This window comes from Copidosoma floridanum, unplaced genomic scaffold, assembly GCF_036245765.1.
Source record: "Copidosoma floridanum isolate Cflo_tuat_1 unplaced genomic scaffold, Cflo_Japanese_pri ptg000005l, whole genome shotgun sequence".
Classification (NCBI taxonomy): Eukaryota; Metazoa; Arthropoda; class Insecta; order Hymenoptera; family Encyrtidae; genus Copidosoma; species Copidosoma floridanum.
In genome coordinates this window covers 827,497-852,570 of record NW_028321882.1, presented here as the reverse complement: position 1 = coordinate 852,570, position 25,074 = coordinate 827,497, and the positions used below count along the sequence as shown (strand labels likewise).

The following is a 25,074-nucleotide window of genomic DNA, read 5'->3' as shown; positions in this document are numbered from 1 at the left end:
AATTTCGAAATGGCGACCCCAAAATGGCCGCTGTTTTTATTGAAATAGTAGAACAAACTATGCAATGTATCTGCAAACACAAATTTGAGATCTAAAATTATGCTTTCTTGGGCTTAAAATGCTGGTCATGATATGTTGCTTAAAATACCGTGAAGTGCTTTTTTTTCAAAATGATGGCTTGGAAGTATGATAAATGGCGTTTTTTTTCTGCAATTTCACCATATTTTGGGCTTGTTTTTGCAGCCAACACAAAGTTAAGATCTGAAAATATGCATGTATAGACATTAAACGTTGTTAATGATGTGTTGCTTATAATGTCGTAAGGTGCTCAATTTTTTTTCAAAATGGCGGTTAGGAAATATGAAAATGGCGCTTGACTTCTGCAATTTCGAGATATTTAGCGCGTTGTTTTTGCAGCCAACACAAAGTTAAGATCTGAAAATATGCATTCATAGGCATCAAATGTTAGTAATGATATGGTGCTTAAAATGCCGTGAAGTACTCAATTTTTTCTTTATAATGGCAGCTTAGAAATATGGAAAATGGCGCTTTTCGAGAATCTGCATTTTCGAGATATTTTGGGCTCGTTTTTGCAGCTAACCACACGGTATACTTTATATGTTTCGAAATGTTTTGTTGATAAAACAATTGAATCCTAATTGGATACTCTCGTATAACATTTATTCACAAAATTCAATTTCATATGTACATAAATAATACAATGATGTAAGAAATACGTAATAAGTATACCACATCCAACAGCTATACAAACTCATCTAATGGGATGCAATAGTACATTTCTAATTAAAATTTCACGCCATTGGCCTCTGTCCGTAACTATACAGTTTTTTGTTTTTTATTTTTTATTAAAACACGGATGCAAAATCAGCAAAACCCAAGATCATATCCCCTAGATACCATCATTATCTATAACCGTAAAAAGTTTAGAGTAAATTCGTGAAAGACAACTTTAAGAATTTTTGCACCGAAAAAAAAAGTCGGTGCAAAAATTTCTTAAGTTGTTGTTCATGTATTAATTTAAAATTTTGTACAGTAAAAAATAATGATGGTATCTAGGTCATATAATCTTTCAAGCCACCATTTTGAAAAAAATTGAGCAGTTTACAGCATTTTAAGCAACATATCAGTAACAACGTTTCATGCCTATGAATGCATATTTTCAGATCTTAACTTTGTGTTGGCTGCAAAAACAAGCCCAAAATATCGCAAAAGTGCAGAAAAAAACGCCAATTTCACTATTTCTAAGCCACCATTTTGAAAGAAAATTAAGCACCACACGGAATTTTAAACAACATATCATGATCAACATTTTATGCCTATGAATGCAATATTTATTATTTCAGATCCCAAATTTAGGTTGGCTGCAAAAACAAGCCCAAAATATCGCGAAATTGCAGAAAAAAGCGCCATTTATCATACTTCCAAGCCGCCATTTTAAAAAAAAATTAAGTACCACACAGCATTTTAAACAACATATCATGACCAACATTTAAAGCCAAAGAAAGCATAATTTTAGATCTCAAATTTGTGTTTGCAGATACATTGCATAGTTTTTTCTACTATTTCAATAAAAACAGCGGCCATTTTGGGGTCGCCGTTTTAAAATTTTGTAATCTGCCACGCGGCATTTGAAAGCTCTTGTAAAAACAAAAAGTTTAAGCCCTCAGCCGTTTTTTTTCATAACTATAAAAAACGTCTAGAGCAGTGTTTCAGTTGACATGGAACGTTCCATATATATATATATATGAGAGTGGTCCTTAATAAGGTAATTTTCAAATTTTTTAGCTCCCAAGGGCTTAAGTGCTTCCAAATTGATAGAAAAATTATAATTCCCTGAAAAATTGAGCTGTTGATATTACGACGGCTCCTACGAAGAATCGTACTCCAGAGGTTCCTACGAAGAAACGTACTCCCCGAGCCTTTCAACGAAGAATAGCCTACGTCGATATATTCCAGCGAAGAATCGTACGCGCAGATATATTCCGACGAAGAATCGTACGCGCAAATATATTCCGACGAAGAATCGTACGCGCAGATATTTTTCGACGAAGAATCGTACGCGCAGATATTTTCCGACGAAGAATCGTACGCGCAGATATTTTCCGACGAAGAATCGTACGCGCTGATATATTCCGACGAAGAATCGTACAGGCCACTTCTTTCCGACGAAGAATCGTACGTGCACCAATATACTGACGAATAATCGTACAGGCCGCTACAATAACATTTACATAAAAAATACAATAAGAATAACTATGGTACCATTATCGTTATTTAGTCACATATTACCCAATTATATCACCCAATAACACAAGCGATAATCCCCACACAAATAAGTGCGCTTCCTGGTCCCTTTATTTATTTAACATAAACTAAATAACACAAGCGCCAACCCCCACACAACTCAGTGCGCTTAACAGTCCCTTTATTTATTTAACATAAATTAAGTAACGCAAGCGCCAATCCCCACACAACTCAGTGCGATTAACAGTCCCTTTATTTATTTAACATAAATTAAATAACGCAAGCGCCAATCCCCACACAACCCGGGGCGCTTAACAGTCCCTTTATTTATTTAACATAAATTAAATAACGCAAGCGCCAATCCCCACACAACCCGGGGCGCTTACTGGCCGCTTTGTTTATTAATTAAATAAATAAAATAACACAAGCGCCAATCCCCACACAACCCGGGGCGCTTACTGGCCGCTTTGTTTATTAATTAAATAAATAAAATAACACAAGCGCCAATCACCACACAACCCGGGGCGCTTACTGGCCGCTTTGTTTATTAATTGAATAAATAAAATAACACAAGCGATAATCCCCACACAACTAAGTGCGCTTCCTGGTCCCTTTATTTATTTAACATAAATTAAGTAACGCAAGCGCCAATCCCCACACAACTCAGTGCGCTTAACAGTCCCTTTATTTATTAAACGTAAATTAAATAACACAAGCACCAATCCCCACACAACCCGGGGCGCTTACTGGCCGATTTGTTTATTAATTGAATAAATAAAATAACACAAGCGCCAATCCCCACACAATCCGGACCGTTTACTGGTCCATTCAATTAATTAAAACAAATTAAATAACACATTCACCAATTCCCACACAACCCAGATCGCTTATTGGTCCCTTTATTTATTTAACATAAATTAAATAACACAAGCGCCAATCCCCACACAACCCGGGGCATTTACTGGTCCATTAATTTATTTAAAATAAATTTAATAACACAAGCGCCAATCCCCACACAACTTAGTGCGCTTAACAGTCCCTTTATTTATTTAAAATAAATTAAATAACACAAGTGCCAATCCCCACACAACTCAGTGCGCTTAACAGTCCCTTTATTTATTTAACATAAATTAAATAACACAAGCGCCAACCCCCACACAACCCGGGGCATCTACTGTTCCATTAATTTATTTAAAATAAATTAAATAACACAAGCGCCAATCCTCACACAACTTAGTGCGCTTAACAGTCCCTTTATTTATTTAAAATAAATTAAATAACACAAGTGCCAATCCCCACACAATGCGGACCGTTTACTGGTCCATTCATTTATTTAAAACAAATTAAATAACACAAGCGCCAATCCCCACACAACCCGGGGCATTTACTGGTCCATTCATTTATTTAAAATAAATTTAATAACACAAGCGCCAATCCCCACACAACCCAGAGCGCTTACTAGTCCCTTTATTTATTTAAAATAAATTTAACAACACTAGCGCCAATCCCCACACAACTCAGTGCGCTTACTGGTCACTATAATAATCGATAAAATTTATTAAAGAACAATGCGAGTGCTTATCACTTGACTATCCAGAATTATTATTCAATGCTTTTTAATAATAATTAATGCTACTAGTAAGCGCCCTGGCTTATATAATGATTATCGCTTGCCTTATTGCTTTATTGATTGTAAAATAAGTATGCGACACGTAAGCGCTCTGGGTTGTGTGGTGATTGGCGCTTGTGTAATTTAATTTATTTTAAATAAATTAATGGACCAGTGAATGCTCCGGGTTGTGTGGGGATTGGCGATTGTGTTATTTAATTGGTTTTAAATAAATGAATGGACCAGTGAATGCCCCGGGTTGTGTGGAGATTGGCGCTTGTCTTATCATTAAATTTATTTTTAATAAAAAAAGGGACCAGTAAGCGCTCCAGGTTGTGTGGGATTCGGCGCTTGTGTTATTTAATTTGTTTTAAATAAATGAATGAACCAGTAAATGCCCCGGGTTGTGTGGGGATTGGCACTTGTGTTATTTAATTTCTTTAATTGATGAACAAAGTCGCCAGTTAACGGTCCAGGATTGTGTAGGGATTGGCGCTTGTGTTATTTAATTTATGTTAAATAAATAAAGGGACCAGTAAGCGCACTGAGTTGTGTGGGGATTGGCGCTTGTGTTATTTAATTTATGTTAAATAAATAAAGGGACCAATAAGCGCTCTGGGTTGTGTGGGGATTGGCGCTTGTGTTATTTAATTTGTTTTAAATAAATAAATGGACCAGTAAACGGTCCGGATTGTGTGGGGATTGGCACTTGTGTTATTTAATTTATTTTAAATAAATAAAGGGACCAGTAAGCGCACTGAGTTGTGTGGGGATTGGCGCTTGTGTTATTTAATTCATGTTAAATAAATAAAGGGACCAGGAAGCGCACTTATTTGTGTGGGGATTATCGCTTGTGTTATTGGGTGATATAATTGGGTAATATGTGACTAAATAACGATAATGGTACCATAGTTATTCTTATTGTATTTTTTATGTAAATGTTATTGTAGCTGCCTGTACGATTATTCGTCAGTATATTGGTGCACGTACGATTCATCGTCGGAATGAAGTGGCCTGTACGATTCTTCGTCGGAATATATCTGCGCGTACGATTCTTCGTCGGAATATATCTGCGCGAACGATTCTTCGTCGGAATATATCTGCGCGTACGATTCTTCGTCGGAATATATCTGCGTGTACGATTCTTCGTCGGAAAGAAGTGGCCTGTACGATTTTTCGTCGGAAAGAAGTGGCCTGTACGATTCTTCGTCGGAAAGAAGTGGCCTGTACGATTCTTCGTCGGAAAGAAGTGGCCTGTACGATTCTTCGCTGGAATATATCTGCGCGTACGATTTTTCGTTGGATATTTTGTGGAGTACGATTATTCGTAGGAGCCGTCGTATTTAACTCTAATATAGTGCGCATTTCAGTCTAAGTTTCCTATGGAAATAACAAAGGAAAAATTTTCTTCCGTTGTTTATAATTTTATAACTTGGGAATAAATGAATTAGAAATTATAAACCATACATATTTTTATAGAGGATAAGCGAACATAAGGATTTCTTTATGATTGTGATTGATATGTGTGATTTTGAAATCGATAAAACAAATAGTTTTCTAATTTTCAACTTGATAAAATAAAAGGACAGATAAAATATGATACCACTCGGATACTTAGCCTTAATCTTTTTTCATATTTTCCACTATTGCAGATTTTTAAGTATCAGCATAATATTGCTTATATTCAATAAAACAAATAGTTTTCTAATTTTCAACTTAATAAAATAAAAGGACAGATGAAATATAATACCGCTCGGAAAATTAGCCTTAATCTTTTTTCATGTTTTCCACTATTGCAGATTTTTGAGTATCAGCATAATATTGCTTATATTCTGATAAAAATTAAACTATAAATTGCTAGTGCTCTGGATCCTTGCTAAGTATACTATGGTATTCTTCAAATTAGTTTCACTGCACGCTTAGCAATATCATTGACAACTTTCAAACTTCGTACCAATAGCGAACTTTTCTAGTAATTTTTATTTTGACACCACTCCGATGAATTTAAATTTAAAAAATCTGTATTTATTCCAAATCTTTTGAAAAACTGTAATAATTTTGATGATATGAATAAAGCCATGCTTCAGTTATATACATCACGAATGTTTTTAATTTTAAAACGTTTCAATTTCTTAGAACTTTTGTCGATACTGTTTAAAATAATCACCATCTAGTTCTCAATGTACAATGGTATTCTTTCGTCGAAAAATGCCATAGCTGCAGTTTCTGGATTGAAATACCGAAAATGCTTGCTTAATTTTTTTATCGCCACTTCAGATACTTTAGCATCTGTCAATTTATAATCAATAAGTTCTTTTAAAAATGTTAAATTATTATTTGGAGCTTCAGTCTCTAAAGGACAAGTAAACCATGCTCTGATATACACTGTAGCAATGAAAATACAAATTTCATGAATTGATTTGATTAATTTTACCGCCATTTCAAATTTTTTACGAAAACAAAAATATTTTTATAGTATATATGGCTTTTGACATCCATCTAGCATGATGGAATGCACCCGGCTTACGAAATTTCACTTCACTGCATTGAACTTTACCAATAAATATCTGAACAAGCTCCAAAAGTTCTTTGTAGTCTTCTCTTGGTTGCTCAGAATCAAGTTGCTATTGGATAAATTAATTGATGTCTTCAATGTGATCTTGTATTTTGTTCTGCACATACGAGTCTTTAATACCAGTAAAAAGTTGACTTGTATCAACTTCAGTCCAACTGTCTCAAAACCTTCTAAACAAAGGTACATCAGGACCTAAAGTTATAGGTATTTTGAGTTCAATTACATCGTTTAGAATAAGTTTAAATGTGTGATGCCTGATTTAAATGCAGGGCAAATACAGTAATTTTTTTTCAAGTAACTGTTCAAGTAAGACTGCAGCTTCTTTATTTGATCCTAGATTTGCAGCAGTAGTATCACAACAGAGAGCTTTGATACAGTTAGGAATACCCCAATCGATAGCATTATTAAACATTGCATTAGCTTGGGACTGTCCTGTGCCATCATCAAGTACTGGAATTGCTAGTATTTTTTAAATTTGTCCACAACGTAATACAACTGCTAGGCATTCTTTATTAGTTCCACTAGAAGTTTTTAAAATTTTTCCATCCCAATGTAGGAAACTCGGATTCAAATCTTCAGTTTAAAAAGTTCTTCAATTTGCTCGACTTTCTCTTTACGAATTTTTTCTCTGATTCGCCAAATTGATTATCTATTTACTATCAGTGGATTTACGTCGATGTTTAATGATAAACATAAAGCTATATTCAAACGTACAGCGTTGCGGTTGCTTATTTTACAATGATCAAATACCGCTACTAATTTATCATTTATGATATTTATCGTCCCACGAGATTGTGTTGATTCTTAGTGCCGAGTAGTTGCAAGTTCATCAGAAAAATTCGAAGCAGACGATATTGTTTTTTGACTTAACGAATTTACTCCTTTCACTTCGCTGCTTGATGTAAACTCCAGAAAGCCATCTATTCAGTAAACATAAAAGGCATAGAAATAAAAATTTGTGATTGGAATTAAGATACAATCATTTATAATGAATAAATTTAGCTTCATAAATTACTTTAACATGAATTTTACCGTATTGAGCTTTTTCTTTTTTTGATTTTTCACGACGTAGCTGTAGTAGTTTATCCTTCATTTTTTGTACTCGTTCATATTTATCAGACTCAATATTACCTATGTAGCCAACTCTACTGTCTTGCCGTTGTTGAGTCAAACAATGCATTATATTTTCATTGACCATTTGTGCCGCATTTGCATGGGCAATGTCGAATAAATGAAGCAATGAAGATTAAAATTCGTCCACTTTAATTTTACTTGAGTCTCTTTTTATACTTATTTTAAGAAGCTGATATTTTTCATATAGTTTTAACAATTGATCTGTGCGATGATTTTTTCTTTTAGTTGGTATCTGAGCTTTTTGCCGTAATACTTTAACTTCATCAATACAAAGTTCAGCACTTTCACGTAATTTCAAGTAAGGAATACGGATATGATAAAAAAAAACTTTTAGCACTTGCAATTTTGATGGCAATTTATTACTGATAATTTTGAGTGTCGACATCACTCATTAAATAAATATTTTGACGTAAAATTATTTTTGATGTCATGATGAATTAATATTTAGTTACACAGCTTCCATAGATTGTTCATTTTGATTAGAGGTTAAGTGATTTATGAATATGTTTGAGGGTCAAAATGTTCGAGTACACAAACACCACGATAGATGGCATAAGTGACTCATTCCATAATACAGTGAGAATTACAAATATTGTATTTGCTAATTTCAATCATAAATGAAATATTTTAACAACAGTTATTTAATAATATAGTAATTTATTCGATAATATTAATAAAAAGCCTTGATAATATTAATAATAATATGAAAACTAAACTTTGACGTCGAATAACTTTTAAACCAATAGACTAATATAAAAACTATTAGAAACCTTTTTGTAGAGCGTTAAATTCTCTATAAAACTATGTATGATTTATAATTTTTAATCCATTTGTTCCCAAGTTATAAAATTATAAACAACGTAAGTAATTTTTCCTACGTTATCGTCATAGGAAACTTAGACTGGAACGCGCACTATCTTAGAACTAATATTAACAGCTCAAATTTTCAGAAAATTTTTTTTCATCAATTTGAAAGCAGTTGAGCCCCTAGGAGCAAAGAAATTTGAGAATAACCTCATCAAGGACCACCTTAATATGTATGTATATATATATGTGTATAAATATATATATATATATATATATATATATATATATATATATATATATATATATATATATATATATATTCAACTTTTTTGCTTAAGTTCAGCCACTGATTTCTACTAAGTATTTATCTCCAAGAAAAAAATCTATCTACAAAAGATATTAAGGCAAATGAAGAAATTTTTTTTTAATGAGCATTATCACAGATCCGGAAAACATGAAGACAAGAAAAAAGAAAACGTGAAAACTACTTACATAGAACAATAGTAGTTTTTTTATGAATAGACTACACGATAATGAGTATGAATTGTAATAAAGATTTTTAAAATATGGGAAGAAAAAACTTGCAAAAAATTTCAAATAAACTTCTGGTATATGAATAGGATGATCTTTGTCAATTATGTAGAAACAAAAACGATATAAAAATTTTTATATCAAATCTCTTAACATAAAAAGAGTTTACTGCTTCAAAAAAAAAAAAAAAAAAAAATCACTGATGTAACTAAAAAAATAGGTAGCAGTAAGGAAGACATTTAAAGGGATATAAAATAAGTATTATTGTTTACTAGCTTGAAGGAAGTGCATGAAAACTAGTATTCTATATCGTAGTGTCAAAAATGTGTGTGTAAGTGTAAGTATAGCAGTAGTTTACAGCACGTTATAGAAGTCGGTTAAGGAATCAAAAAACAAGTTTTTTGTTAAAAAAATGAGCTTACTATAAGCACAAAAACTGGCATAGCTGCATACAAGCTGCAATATCAGTTCTTTGAAACATGTAAAGTTTAAACACAGACAGATTATTTACATCCTATCTAAAATACATAATTATATTGTATTAATAAATGAGGTAAGGCAACAAAATGCGTAAATTTTCTAACAACATACACTTTTATTAGTGGAAAATTAAAAAATTAGGCTGATTTACGATTTTGGAGTCCACAGTTTAGAAGAGTGGTACGTCATAACACGTTTATTAAAAAAAAAAGCTCATTTACATTGTTCAAAATATCTTCTCTCATGTTTTTTGATACTTACGTATAGTTTTTTGTTTCTTTGTATTTATCTACAAAATGCCACTGATTTAAAGTCGCTAAGTGCTTTTTTTTATTAAGAAAGTATGTTCAAAAAACCTAGAAGCCTGAAACTAATAGAAAGTGTTTCAAAAAATTATTTTTAAAAATATTCATGATTTTAGTATGATCTGTTCTTAATTTTTCAAATAATAACCAATTGATTCTTGTTTCTTAGTTGAAAAAAGTGCATTTTTTTGTGAAAAATTTAAAAATTAGGACTAAGTCAGATAGTTAAAAAAAATTTTTAAATGTGGTATATCATTCAAATTATTGACGAAAATTCATTTCTATCGATGTTTACACGACGTATAATATCCTTTAACTTCTACATTTCTCAATCAAGGACATCGGTTCTATCATACCTTAAAAGGACTTTTGAAGGCAAATAATTAAAAAAAAAAAAAAAATTGTTCTACTAACTATAGGAGGAAAAATGCTTTTTTTCCAAAAATTCCTAAACTGTTCATTATCGACTACTTTGACTGAAATTCGAGCATGATTAAGAAAAATGCCTACATGTTAGAGAAAATTTTTTGTTGTTTCTGGTATAAAAACGTTAAGTTAAGAAAAACAGTTGGTAAAGTTACGTTTGGGAGTGCGGTACGCCCTAGATGCCTAGTAACTATGAAGTTATGCTAGAGCGAATTACATTAATTCAACAACTCATAAGTTATTCAATATTATATGTTACGTAAAAGGAGGTAACTCCAAGAAAATTGTTAAAAAAATATTTTTTAAATATCTTCACGAGATGAAAAATGAGTTTATTTAAATTCTTCGACTTGTTTTCAATGTTGCGGTTTTTATTTATAAAAAAATTACACGTTGGTACATATTCTAATTCACAAGTCCTATCTTAAAAAAATGATAGGTCACATGATGAAGCCTGTTCATTCGTTGTGTGATTGGCTGAGACTGATCAAGCGCGAAAAGTCATTTGTATATAAAAAAATTAATGTAATTGAATTTCGGGGATTAGCGCGCAGAGCGCACAGGGGGCACAGCCCCCTAGTTATGAAGAAATATTTGATTGTTCAAGTATTGAACAGTAGGATTTCCACAATGTGCCTTGATCTATAGTCAGCTTGCAGGGTGCCCACACTAACAGTGTTTTTTGCTTTTTTTAAATTAAATCAAAGATAGTAAAGTACTTGATAGTAATAGCTTCACCATATACAGGTAGATACTCATGAACTATAAATGATATAGAGTAGAAAAGTGTTGATTGGCAAAGTACAATGTAATTTACATTACTATTATTTTGTTAATTTTTATGCATACTGCCTTTAATTTTATATAAACAGGGATATTTTTTACAGTTAATTGAAAAAAAAGGAAAAACTTAAGATGTCAATGAGTGACATAAAGTGAGGTATAAATTATTTCGACACCTTTATTATTAACACTGTCGAACAATTACTAAATTCAGGTAATAAAAAATTGTTTAATAAACGCTATTTAAATTGGCATTGTGACTGTTTCTACAGAGTAAAATTTAAGAGTTCTTATATGTTTATATACAAGTAGTAATGTTTAATAATAAAATCTTAAAAATTAAACATTTTAATTTTATATAATGTTACAAAAAATTGATACAACTCTATAATAACGAGGGTATATTAAGTCTAAAATTATTCTACAACATAAAAATGAACGTTCATTCTTGTTATGTGACAGCTTAGTCTTTCTCGCTCAATAACTTTTCATTGGAGTGAATATTGTTATTACACACCGTTAAGTTATTTAATTCTTATAAATGATTATTTTGCACGCAATACATCACTTTGGGCGACCATTGAAATAAATTCATCTTTTATTTTACACATGTTCATATAACACTAGACGTAGAGAAGTTTTGCGATTCATTGGGACTGGAAAAAGATGAAGTTGAGTCAACAGCAGCTATATCGGCAACTGCTATGGCCGCCAACTCTTTTTCTGCCTTTTTAATGATATCATAGTCACTTAACAAACTCAAAGTGCTTTTAGACTCTCTTTGTTGGGAAGAATGTACCTCTGAATTAAGTATGTTCTTGTTTAATGTCTTATTGTATGCTGATGAATGATTTTCTTCGTTTCTGCATTCTATAGAGCTGAGTGTTGTTAAGAACGTTGCACCCGGCTTCAAAGGAATATATGAATCTAGTTTTGAACTCTCTTGTCTTTTGACATTTGCCAGAATTTCTTGAAGATTTGGCGGAATAGTAATATTTGAAACTTTGTCTAAAATTGGCTGGGTCAAATTCGATATACTTTGAGGTGGCGGTGTAAAAGATCTTGTGGCTGTAGGACTGTACGTTTCTAGTGCATCACTACATTTGAGAGGGTGAAGATCCAGACCCTGGAATAATAAGAATCAAAATAATTATCACATAGTTCCAAATTGTTTCTACACTTTTTAGAATAATAAGTATAAATGAGTAGTATTAACTTTATTTGTTAGTAAAATATTGTTACAGCTTAGTATGTAGTAAAATCAATTGTTCTTTACTGTATCATATATTGTACCACTTATGTATGTTACTAAAAATGTTTAAATCGGAATGAAATATTATGGGATTTGTTTTACTTGAAGTGCACATAGGTATGTCTATGGGTTACACTCAGTGATGCTACAAAAACTTGCCTAATAAAAATCTTTTGTGAGGCAAATAATACACAAATTATTTAAATTAATAGATACATTTCTATTAAAGGGGAGATCTTTAATATATTAAAGCCACATACTTAATGTGTGGACACAAGTCAGTAGAGACATGTGCAATGATTAAGCGTGTATTTCTTAGCTATTAGTAGCGTAAGAAAGTATAAATCGATAAACAAATAATAGGATAAGCAGGTTCAATTGAAATTTGTTTGTCTTATTTTGTGCACTAGAAAAGCACTAAAGTGAGGAAAGTGACTAAAACATTTATGTCGCTCATTTAGCTGACTTATGCATGTAACTACGTGACTTTCTAACGTAGTGAAGATTCGTATTGAACAAATATGGGAGAAAAAATAGTAAACACATGTCATAAATAAAACCAATAAGATAACGATGACAAATCTGGACGATTCATAAATTGAAAACGTGAAATAGTTATCGGTGTGGAAAAACTGTCCGAAAGCTAGTAAATCTATCACAAAAAAAATATTGAAATGATAAGGGTGTGTGATATTTTAGGTAAGAATTGATGAGCTGAAGGAGTATTTAAAGAAAGAGAAAACAGTGTTTAATAAGAGTATGCGAAAATTTGAGAGCAGTAGAGTCAGAATTCACACAAATAAGGCAGAAAAAGATCGCATTAAATAAAACGAGGGTTAATTTTGGAGAACTAAAAGAAACAATAAAAAAAAGCGTAAAAAAAGTTCGATATGAGAAAGATTATCCTGTTATTAGAGTCGTCCGTTATCCAAAATTTTACATACAAGCGTAAATATGTTTTTCAGGAAGTATATGAGTTTTAAAATATACATAATACTCTCAAGAAAAAGTGGTAGCGCATTTCCAACTAAATATGAAAAATAGGAAACTAATTACAAGGGATTAACACAAATCAATAAGATTTAAATTCTACATCAAAAATGAATTGAGCTACAAAGATAGAAAAATAAAAGAAATATTATATAGATGGGCTAGGAGTACAGAAAAGGGAACATGCACAAATAAAGAACGGCGTTAACAGTTTTTTGTTAGTCAGAGGGCAGCATGAACTAACGTTTCAGAAAAAGTGGAGATAGGATTGGACATAATAGCAAAGGTAGAAGTAGCAAGATCGCGACAGGGCAAATATTTAACAAGCTTATAAGAGAGATCTAGGATAAAGAAGAAAGTTTAAGCAAAAAAAAATGTTTTAAGTAGAGCCTAATATAAAAATATGTAACGATAACTCGCAGAAAATTTTGATAAGATCTAAGCTAACAGATAAACGGTTTATTTGTAGGTGACAAAAGTTTTCTTTTTCAGACGTGCGTAGGGAATTGATGTAAAAATAGAGATTTTTAAAATTTTTTTAGTAAATAATTTCATTAGTTCATGGTAAACATTGCTAAAATAGGAAAATTGAATTATTTGGACGATTCTAAACATAATTTAGGATATTTCTTTAATCAAAAAGCTATTGAAAAACTTCGAGAAAATAAGAAAAACAGAAAAAAAAGTTTTTAATCGTAATGACCAAATATTAGTTAAAATGTAAATGACATTAATTTAGTGCTTAAAAAAAATATTGCATAATGTATGTTTAATAGAAACGGAGAAATTTTAAACGTATAGTCAGTGTAAACGTTTGGTACTTTGAGATGATTATACAACAAGTGTAAACAGTTGCAGAGGGCTAAGAAGTCATAATTGTGAGCGGGGTAATTTAACTTTAGAACAAGTAGTTTGGCTAACTTGGAAGAAATTAAAATGTTTGAAACAAAAATAAGAAAAAGTAAAGATGCTGTACTCAGTCAGACGATAATAATTTAGGTTTACAAAAGCTAGAGAGAGTAGGGTGTGATCGTTAATAGTTAATTATAAGATTACATTAACAACTTTGAGACTATAAAAAGAGTGTACTCGGACCACGTGCACCCATGATTTTCAACTATGGATAATAACATAAGACTAGATAAGAAAAATAGTAAAAAGTGAGAATCAATAAAAAAAGATTTAATTTTTTATGATCAGACAAAGGATCATTGCATTTAAGCAAAGGGAAGAATGATTTAGAAAATATAAGCTAATAGAAGAGAACTCTGTTAAAAAGATCTTTCTAATAAATTTATTATGCAATAAGAAATCCAAGTTAAGTAAGAAATAAGGTAAGTCCTGAAAGGTGACAAAAAATCTGAATATAATCTACTTTGTGTGCAGGTTAAAAAATGAAAATAAAGAAAAGTGTTTAAAAAAAAAGGGAATAAAAAGAAAATTGTTAGACAAAAGAATCACAAGTTTTTAGATGGGTTTGATGAAGAAAAAGGATAAAAAAGTAACTTATCTTAGCAGGAGTTTCCTGACAGTATCATTTTTTTTAAGGAAAATTCTTACAATGAAGCCAAAATTCTGAGGATTGGAAAAGAGTTGTCATTATCACGTTAATAATAACAGGTGATACCAACAAGAGAAAGGGTAAAAGAGGTATTTTGCTTTTGCCTAAGGTTTATAAAGAATACATGGAAGCGCTTAGAAAGTAGCTAGCTAAAAAAGTAGAGATTGAGAGAAACTCTCCTGCTATTCCGTTTACCTGCAGAGAGAATAGGTTTACTATAGACTAAATTTATGCTCTAAATAATATTATTTAGAAAACAAGGGGAAGTAAGGTTAGATATTTGTAGGAGAAAAGTTGTAGAAAGTTTTAGATATTGAAGGTATAAGCGAATATTTGATGTACAGAAAGAAATGACTTTATGTAGAACTTACTGAAACGGTAAAAATTAAAAAGAAAAATTAGAAGGATTGTGTAGTATCAAAATATTAATAGTTCTGATGATAGGGATCATTTCATTGGCAACGTGAAATAAGTTGATAACAACTATGTACTTCTATGTATTTTTGCGGCTAAAAATAATTTTTTGTTAAGAAGTCACAAAAAAAGGTACATTTTGTTTAAAACAAAATTGTTGGAACAACTACAAAATTCCACCTGAAAATTTTTTTTCGTAACATAAAAAAAGGTGTATATATGTGATGTACAAGAAATAAAAGCATTAGCCATCATTAATTATGTAAATTAAAAAAATTCTGTATCTTGAAAAAAGCAAGTAAAAAAAAAACTTTTTTTTCCATGCCGTACTTGAAAAATTAATATGGATATTTACAAAATCTTCGAAAAATTTTTGTCATAACAAAACCTCTCAAAAATAGGAAAACAGTCGTATCTCGACAGGGAAGCCAGATAGGCCAAAAATAATTTGACGTCCAGAAAATAATTATTGTTTCGGCCGTTTATTACTTAGATCCAATGGCTCTTGATATCTCAATTACATTGCTGGTCTGTCATCCATACGCAGAAGAGCAAAGCCAATAGAATGCCACTGGGTCACTCCCTGCCACTGCTTGCTGGCTATGTGAGCTGATCGACTGCTCCCTCTCCTTCTTTTAAGTTCGGAAGCCGAACAGTGCGGACGTAATAACGTGCCCCCAATGTAACGTAGGTTTGTTTTTACTTTAGATTAGTGGCAGGAAAAGTTGGTGTTAATAAAGTTTGATTTTCCCATTTAACTACCAGTGACTTGGTTTTCTCAGGCCTACCTTTGCCCTGCTGTTTCGTCTGCCTGAACCCAACGTGATCAACCCTAGCTAGCACTACTTTATCACTGACGGCATAAAGTACGAAAGAAATGCAGAATTATTGAGGTGCAAAAATATATGCTACACGGATTCATACAAACAAACGTGATAATTCTAAAAAAAATAAGTCATATAATAAAGGCAAAGCTACATATCCTAGCTATAAATTGATTCATTTTCTACTCTTCATTATACATTATAAAAATAATTGTCACGTGGCCAAAACCTATATTCTTATAATTAATTTGAGATAACTAGAAATTCATTATAAGCACGGGTAAATTTTAATATTAAATTATAAATAATCATAGGAAACGGACTGAATCAAAATAATCAACTTTACAATGAAAAATAGTTATACGTCTATTGTTTTCCTTCATCTTAATCGGATAAAGTAAATTATTTTACTTTTATGGTAGCCAAAATTTAAAAAAATTTGTCAGATACAATAATTCCAACAAGAATTGATTGTACATGTATAATGTCATTTCAACTGCACGAATAGTAGTTATAAATAAAAGAGATTTTTGTCCTACATAACTGGACAAAACTACCTATTTGAGGCACAATATGGGAATTTTTGTTCTGTTCTGCATTACAAGACCAACAATTCGTACACATATTAAAACACTAGCGGCCCCCCGTCTCGGCTTCGCCCGAGACTTACTAAATGAAACACCGTAGTGTGTTGATATGTAATGTGAAATGTTTTTAGTTAGAAATTTTACATATATTCCCAACACTTCTCAGAACAAAAATCTTCTTATTAAAAACATATTTGTTCGGAATCCATACAAATTATTTGGCCAAATAATAAGCTCTATAGATTAAAAAAGAATATAATTATGCTGAAAAGAACCGTGCATTCCTTATGCCATGAAATAATCGTTGGCCACAAGAAACTGCTGATTTGCAGTTTCTTTCGTATAATTTACGGAAAAGGCTATTTTTTGAAGCTGTTGAGATTTCAAGTTCCCAAAAAATAAATATTAAAAAAAAATTTTTTTTCTCTCATCTCTCAACTTTATTACCAGAGCACTAAAGTCCTGGAGCACAAACTCTACATATTTTATTGCCACAAAAATACAAATACAATTTCTGCTTATTTAAAAATCTAAATTTAGATCTTTAAAGATTTGAGAGATGACTATGAGGGGAAAATTAAAAGCTGTTCTTTCACGTAATGGATTCTTTATTTGTCGATTTTAAAGCTGCTGTAGTTCCAATCTCTATGAATTTTCTGCGTCAGTTTCTCGACGCCTGAAATTGTATTTATTAAATCTTTTAAAGTTTTTCTTCCAATTCACCCTCTTGCGACTTTTGGGGTGCTTAAGACGTTTGTGACCCCTAAAAGCAGTTTTCTGTAAACTTTGTTAAGTTCTAATATATTTGTTGGCAAAGTATATCAATTTATAATGACTCTTTAGAAGACTGGTAAGCTTTTTCAGTAAACTCTTTCTTGACTAAAGTTAACAGCAATTGTAACTACCTAGAAACCTCAGGCTGATCTTCTCTGGCCTGCTGTTGAAGCCCCAGACTGATCAGGGGAAAAATTGCAAAGTCCAAAGCTTTGGACCTAGTCGTAGAGATCTTTCCCAACGTCTCCTGGTATGACGTCGAAAACGTTGGTGTCGAAAGCACTTGTTTTTGCAGACTCAGTTGCTTTGATGATCAAATATGGAGAGATTGGTTCGTGACGCTTTCCCGTTGGAGACAGAGACTGTACCTTTTATTAAAGTTTATTTTTTCTTCATAGCTGTGAGGTTCATCCAGCGCAGACCTTGGAGAGGATCGGTGATTTCTGGTTGAATGCTTACAGTCGAGAGGGTAATATTGAGTCGTCGGTCTCCGGAGTTCCCAGCCTTGCGAAGAACAACTCTGCTCGTGACAACTGCCAGTGAATGACTGACTTGGTTTCATAGTGGCCGTCTTTAGTTAATATAGTTTTTCAGTTGACGAATCGCTTCCAAAAACGGTAGTAAAAATGCATTTGTTGGTAAGGTAGTTTAAACTTTAGTGGCCCTTAAAAAAATCAATGAGATTGATGGTAAAGTAGGGAACGTAAATACTTACAATGGCCCTAAAAAGGGCCAGCGGTGAGACTTCCAACTATTCCTTATTACTATTCCTGATGATGAAGAGCTGGCTGCGGGTAGTTTGACTCTTACCCTCGAAGTCTCTAAGTACGGAGACTGTGATGAAGAGAGGTACACCACTGCCCAAGGGTATCTCGTCTGCGGGGCGTTCAACGGATAACCAACCACTTATCGTTAGTCGAAAAAATATGGGTATGCCGTTGGGGACGAGAGCTAGGTCTGTCTCCTGGTGTTCCGCTAAAGACGTTATCGGTTACAATAACTCATTATTGGTAGCACTCGTCAATCTTGGAGATTCAGAGTGGATGTAGACCAAGGTCATTTGCCGATTAGAGTAGAGTGTCGTCGGTAACCGGGATACTCAGCTGCACGACTATCATCTACCTTCTTCATGCAGTTTAATGAACTGATAGTAGAAATGGTAGATAACTGCAGAAATTTTCAAGACACTCCAGCATATTATAACCGCACTTATTTTATTCTGTTGCAGGTAGCCTTGGTTTCATGTCGACGCCACCTAGCGAATCCTACTGAACTACAGTGAAAAGCTAGCATATTTTCGCAAAACTTTGAGCTTATTAATTGCTATTGTTATTAAATTTTTTAAAATAAAAACTCTATTCTAAAACTTTCTAGGAAGTGACGAAAATCAGTGTGCAAAATTTTAGCAAAATTAGTTTAGTAGTTTTTACGGTTAGCGATTGCAACGGTTTAAGCGACTTTGCTTTATATATAAGATGTAGCATAGCAAACATGGAAGTACTTTAAATGTGCGAATCACATATAACAGAAGGATACGTATTTTATGAACGCACATGCTTGAATATGTAGTAATAATAAAATTTTATACTATTTTAATGTCAGATTCTTAAAGACCTATCAAAACTAGATGTTATCTAATTTTTCAGTTTCTGTTTTACCTAGTTTTTTAACATTAAGTCATGGAAGTTTCTCCTTTGCGAATCCCACACCTGGTTTTTTCCTTTTTTAACTTTCTATTATCCAATCGTATCATGACCAAATTAAAATTTTTCGTTTGAAATTGTTAAATACGCTCATAAACAAATCACGTTTTTGACAAATTTTGTTATTGTGTTACGTCCGAAATTTTATAAGTGAATGGCGAAACTCGTTGATTCGTTCTACAAACAAATATATTTTATTTTTTGTCGTCGAGAACTAGCCATCGGCCCGAAGGCTTTATTTTCTTTTACTTACGGGATACTTTTCTTTTAAATCGTTGACTTAGCGTTGTGGTGTTAGGTTACACCGAACTATATGTATGGAGCGGTGTACGCTGAGCTGGCGTTGCCGTAGCGTTTTAGATTATGTCTTATGTCACATGGTAATAGAGCATCTTATTCGTCTTTTTATCTCACGTCCTTGTGAAGGTCTTTGTCATACGTTGTCTATTTAATTTTTCCTCGATATTCAATTTGTTCATCAAAGTAGGAATTATGTGTCAATCAATTAGAATATTAAATTTTTAAATGTTTCATATACTTAAGATATTAGAATATTTTTAAATTGAGAAAGTAATTTAATCAACAACCAAGTTATGTCTTATCTCATGATTTAATAAATTTAGAAAAGCCGGAAATAGGTGATTTTACAAACAGTATAAATAATAAAGTTTTAGATTCACATTTACAATGATTACACAATTTATAGTTTTTTCAACTTAACTAACTTCAATGATTGTTGTATAGCCACTGTTTGCGGGCACGCAGTTGCAAGATCTTACAAGGTTGAGCGCAACGATGTTCCTAATCCTACACGAGAGCACTCGTGGAGATGACAATAATTAGGCTTCTGCTTTTAACGTCGGAACCCAAGTTAACGGTCCTCTCTTTCTCATTTCTCATTGATTCACTTCTAAGGCGAGTTTACAGCGGCCTGGTTTGCTTGAGCTTTTCTCACACAGCTAAGTCACCGAACTAAGTCTTACATTCGCTTGAAATGCACACTTCTAACACGTAGCTTGATCACCGAACTAAGTCTTAAATCCACTTAAAAGACGTATTAGAACTCACTCTTCAACTTTTATAGTTACTTCGGAGCACTTAAAAAAAAAGAAAAAGCGAATATTATCATGTGGGAGGAGTTTTTATACTCTGGCGTTTAAGGAGGACGCATCAAGTTTGAGATCCAAACGACCAATCAGAGCTTAACCTTATTACACTAGACTAACACGAGCACAGTCGTGGTGCAATAATTTCACAGTAATTGATGGTTAAAACTGCTGATCTCTTGGATTTTACATTAAGTACAAGTTGCTGTCGAAATTGTGTATGATATTTCTTGTGTACATCCGCAGTAAAGAATGTTGAAGTTGTTAATTAATCACATTATTTGGTGTACTTGTGCGAATCGATTTTGTAAGATGAGCGTTTTATAAGATTGCTTGAGGTTGCACGCGTAGTTAGAGTTAAGTTATATGTCACGCAATTGCAGAAGCAGGTATACCGCTCGATGGTTGGAGATCGCTGAGCTTTTGCTTTTTATAATTTAAAAACGAAACTCTTTTTTTTTAAATCATAAACATTAAGTATACGACATGGGATGTCACAAATTGAAATTTATTTTTGTATATTTTAAATACTGAAATTATCTTCTTTTAAAATTATAATGGTTTTATCTTATTATTTATTTAGTTTCTAATTAGTCATTTATTATGAACTATGAATAAATATTTATTTTTTGTGAAGATCACGTTGTTTTAACAATTATTAGTTAATTATATTGGGAAGACTTGGCTGTTGGTTAAATTAAATTATATGAAAATAATTTTTTTTTATAGTGAATTGCAAAAATTTAAAGGAAGAAAGCTGCATTTCACAACACATATCTTGTGGCCAACGTTCTAAAATTTTTTTTGAATTGCAGTTTTGCAAGGTGAGTATAAAGAACAAAGCTCTCTTTTTTAGTTTTATTTGTGTAGTCTACTAGAACGGTTGACAGAGTATATATATATATAAAAAAAAAAAAAAATTTATTGACAAAAAAATACTGTTTTAGTTAGTAATAGAGGTGTACTAGTATATTGTGTATAAAAAGAATTTTGTTTATGAATGTGTGATTTTTATTGTTTTAGTTGGTGTTGTTAGAGTACACGTGAGATGAAAGATATTACAATTGGGTGCGGGATGAAGTATTACTTGCGGTGGGACTTGACACAAAGTTATCAAAGAATTAAAGCCATTTTATCAGAGGAGGACTAGTTTAATCTGTTTAAGGGTGTGTAGTTAAATATAATGTTATTTTTAATCAAATAAGAGTATAGTACTAAGTATTTCCCTCCCCTTTTTTTTTCAAATAGTACAACGTTTTTGTTTGCCGAGGTTTTATCGTTGAAACCTGCATCGAAGTCGAGATATGATAATGTAAGGATTAGAGTATACAGTTGATCCGGGATACGTGTGCATATTGGAGACAAAAAATAATGTGTATGGTCTGCGGCGGCTTTTTGAATATGAAGTGAAGGCAGTTAAAACGGTGTTGCTTCCAATAAAAAGGGTGCCAGAGGTAAAGGTATTAATATTTAATATTTGTAATAATTGTAATAATAACACAGCTCCACAAAAAACATGAAAAAATACCTCCAGGGTCTGAGTAGGTGTACTATATGTTTTCGGAGTCGTTGAATCCGAATACGATGTCCATATAACTCTTTGTCATCAGGATTTTACATAAACTTAAAAAAAAACTTCTTAATCATAAAATGTCTCGATATTTCAAGCTCTACATTTCAAAAAAAAGTAAGAAAACACAAAAAATAAAACCTTTAACACCTTTATTATTATACACATTTCTCCCACAACGACACAACCCAATAACTTAATAACCCTACAACCCCATAACCCAGAAAATTGGTCAAAACGTTTCAGCTCTGACGCTTGGTATTTACGAGCTTGATGTAGTAATTAATGCTAAATTTAAATTATTATCAGTCTTACATCTTAATTCCATAAGCTAATACCCTTATACCATAACACAATAACCCTGTAATCCCATAACCTAGAAATTAAGTTAAAACGTCACTTGTGAGTGTCTCAGCCCTAACGTTTAGTGTTAACAAGACAGATATAGCACTTGAGACTTAAATCTACTAAGTTATCGATTCCACTCTACCTTAACTCTATAATCTAATAACCCTATACCATAACCTAATAAACTTACAACCCCATAATCCAGAAAATAAGTCAAAACGTCTCAGCTCTGACGCTTGGTGTTTCCACGACAAATATAGCTTTTGAGACTTAAATTTACATTGTTATCGATTTGACTAGACCTCAACTCCATAACCTAATAACTTTATACCATAACATAGTAACTTTACAACCCCATAACCTAGAAAGTAAGTCAAAGCTTCACTTGTGAGTGTCTTAGCCCTAACGCTTGATGTTTACAAGACAGGTATAGCTTTTGAGACTTAAATTTACATTGTTATCGATTCGATTCGACCTTAACTCCATAACCTAATAACCCTACAACCCCATGATCTAAAAAGTTTATGATAACATTTTTAAGCATTAAATTACAGTCCTTTCTGAGGGCCGAATATAGTACTTGAGACTTTACACTATATTTACGTCCATCCCACAGGTTCTTAATCCAATAATTTCACAATCCCATAGCTGCAAAATTGTAGAAGAATATATCTCAAATTAACTTTGAATTTGCAATCACTCCTCTGATACATCGTATATATCGGGAACCAATAGATACAGTGGAAATATCAGTTTGGTACAAGAAGATCACAATTACGGGTCATACTAAAAAAATACTGCTTTGTATTCCACACGAAATGGGCATTACTCCGAATTGATGCATCCTTGCACCAAATCGAACTATTTCTTCGCATGTTTGTAATCCAGGGCACCTACACGTAGTTGACAGTAGGCAACGGAGCTAATCCGTTATCCAGCAGAGATCCTGGATAAGGGTGTTCATGCCGTCATGGCAAACATGCGGAAAAACTTTACGATGCAGGGTCGTAATAAGTCGGATACCCAGTATCGGTGGCTAGTCGGCGTGAGCAAACGGGCCCGCATACGTCGTCATCCAGCCACCGCAGCTTCGTAGAGGTGGGTTCCTTGGCCTCTACGAGATATGGAGCTACAAGGAATGATAAACCAATGACTGTGCATATACATGATAACCCGAATAAACCAAAAACTTTTTGTTATGTTTGCGGTATGTACCAACTACTTAGGTATTGTAAAAAAATTAGCAATACCGTCATGCAAGCATACAAATATTGTTTTGATCTTCATATAGAAAATCTTAATGAAAATTGGGTCCCTCAATCAATATGTCTGACTGACACACAATATTTCAATTTAAAAACCCGCTCAAAAATTAAATATTTTCAAACAAACACAGTCATTCCTGCAAAAATAGATTTTGTGGCTAAACGTGGTCACCCAATGAAAAGTGAGGTTAATATTAGTGTCGAAATAAATGATGCAGAAGGGATGAATACGAATGATGAAGAAAGAATGGATGCCAATGATGTGCGAAAGATTTACTATACTTGCCTGAATTATTCAGTCAAGATGAATGGAATGATCTCGGAAGAGAATTGGGCCTATCAAACGAGGCTCACGAGCTTTTGGCCTCGAGGTTTGTTCACGAGGGAAGGGGTTTTATGCTGCTCCCAATCCAGTTCAGTCGTGTAGAGGTGGAAGTGGTTTACGGCGGAAAATAAATGTAACGCAAATGTGCAATAAAAATATATACAATATATTTACAGTGCTTAAATTATGAAAATGTGCTCAAGTGGAGGCAAGCGGAGAGAAGCTTTCTCTGCCGCCACGGCGCGCTAACTAACATACTATGCTCGCAGAGCAATATTTATAGAGACAAAAGTTAAAGTAGAAATTCTAGTACATTGATAAATAAAGGTACAAGAGTAAAGGTAAAAGGGTCTCTTGGGCATTGCAAATGTACGCGATGATAAAGGCGTATGATCGGAAAATTACTTCAACTTTAATATAAGAATAACGAACGTGACGCAATTTGAATTTAGAAAAGGTTTGTCGGCAAATATTCAGGTACAAAACTGAACAAGGTTGAAAGAAAAAAATGTTCTGGAAAAAGGTGTCAAAATAAAATTTTATCGAAATCGAGAGAGTGAATGTAGACCTTTCTTTACTAAGGATAAATCTCTCGGTTTTGTACATTTCAATGATATTCCCAACCTTTTAAATACACTCAAACCTGATTTCTACAAACCAGACGAATGGCGTCTCTTTATAGACTCTTCCAATCGTAGTTTAAAAGGAATACTTATACATAACACAAATATCATAGCCCCTGTACCAATTGCCCACTCAACAATTCTGAAGGAAACATATGAAAATGTTAAAATTGTTCTGGAGAAAATAAAATATTCTGAACATCAGTGGTTAATTTATGGTAATCTCATTATCATAGGAATAATTCTGGGTATGCAGAGTGGCAAGGTAAAATTCTTGTGTTTTTTATGTTTATTCGACAGTAGAGATAAAAGAAATCATTACCTTAAGAAAGAGTGGCTCAAGCGATCATCGCTCCAACCTGGTTCTGCGTTTGCAGTTATTAGGCCATCCTTGTACACGAGACAAAAATTTTTATTTCACCTTTGTATCTCAAACTTGGTTTAATGAAACAGTGGGTGAAAGCTTTAGACAAAGATGGTAAGTGTTTTAAGTACATACGAGATAAAATGGCCAAACTTAGTGACGCAAAATTGGAAGCAGGCATTTTCGACGGTCCTTAAAGTCGACAATTTTTCAAAAACCCCTATTTTACAGATCGTATAACGGAGATTAAGAAAAATTCATGATTATGTTTCCAACAAGTATTAAAATTTTCAAGGCAACAGAAAGAGTGAAAATTACAAGGAATTAGTGAGTACCACGGTGAGTAACTATAAAACTTTGGGATGCAATAGGAGTATTAAATTACATTCTTTAGATTCACATCTCGACTATTTTCCAGATAAACTTGGTGATTTCAGCGAAGAGCACGGTGAA

At 32.7% G+C, this 25,074-nt stretch overlaps 1 protein-coding gene across 2 annotated transcripts in view; it reads right to left on the bottom strand.

Moving 5' to 3' along the window:
* Positions 1-11,068: 11,068 nt before the first annotated feature.
* Positions 11,069-25,074, bottom strand: part of pps (protein partner of snf) — a 285,519-nt gene continuing 271,513 nt past the window's right edge. For both annotated transcript variants that reach the window (XM_089598135.1, XM_089598136.1), the window contains exon 13: positions 11,069-12,041. In XM_089598135.1, coding sequence (XP_089454261.1) covers positions 11,529-12,041 — 513 coding nt within the window. In that variant the 3' untranslated portion in view covers positions 11,069-11,528. The remainder of the gene's footprint in view (positions 12,042-25,074) is intronic.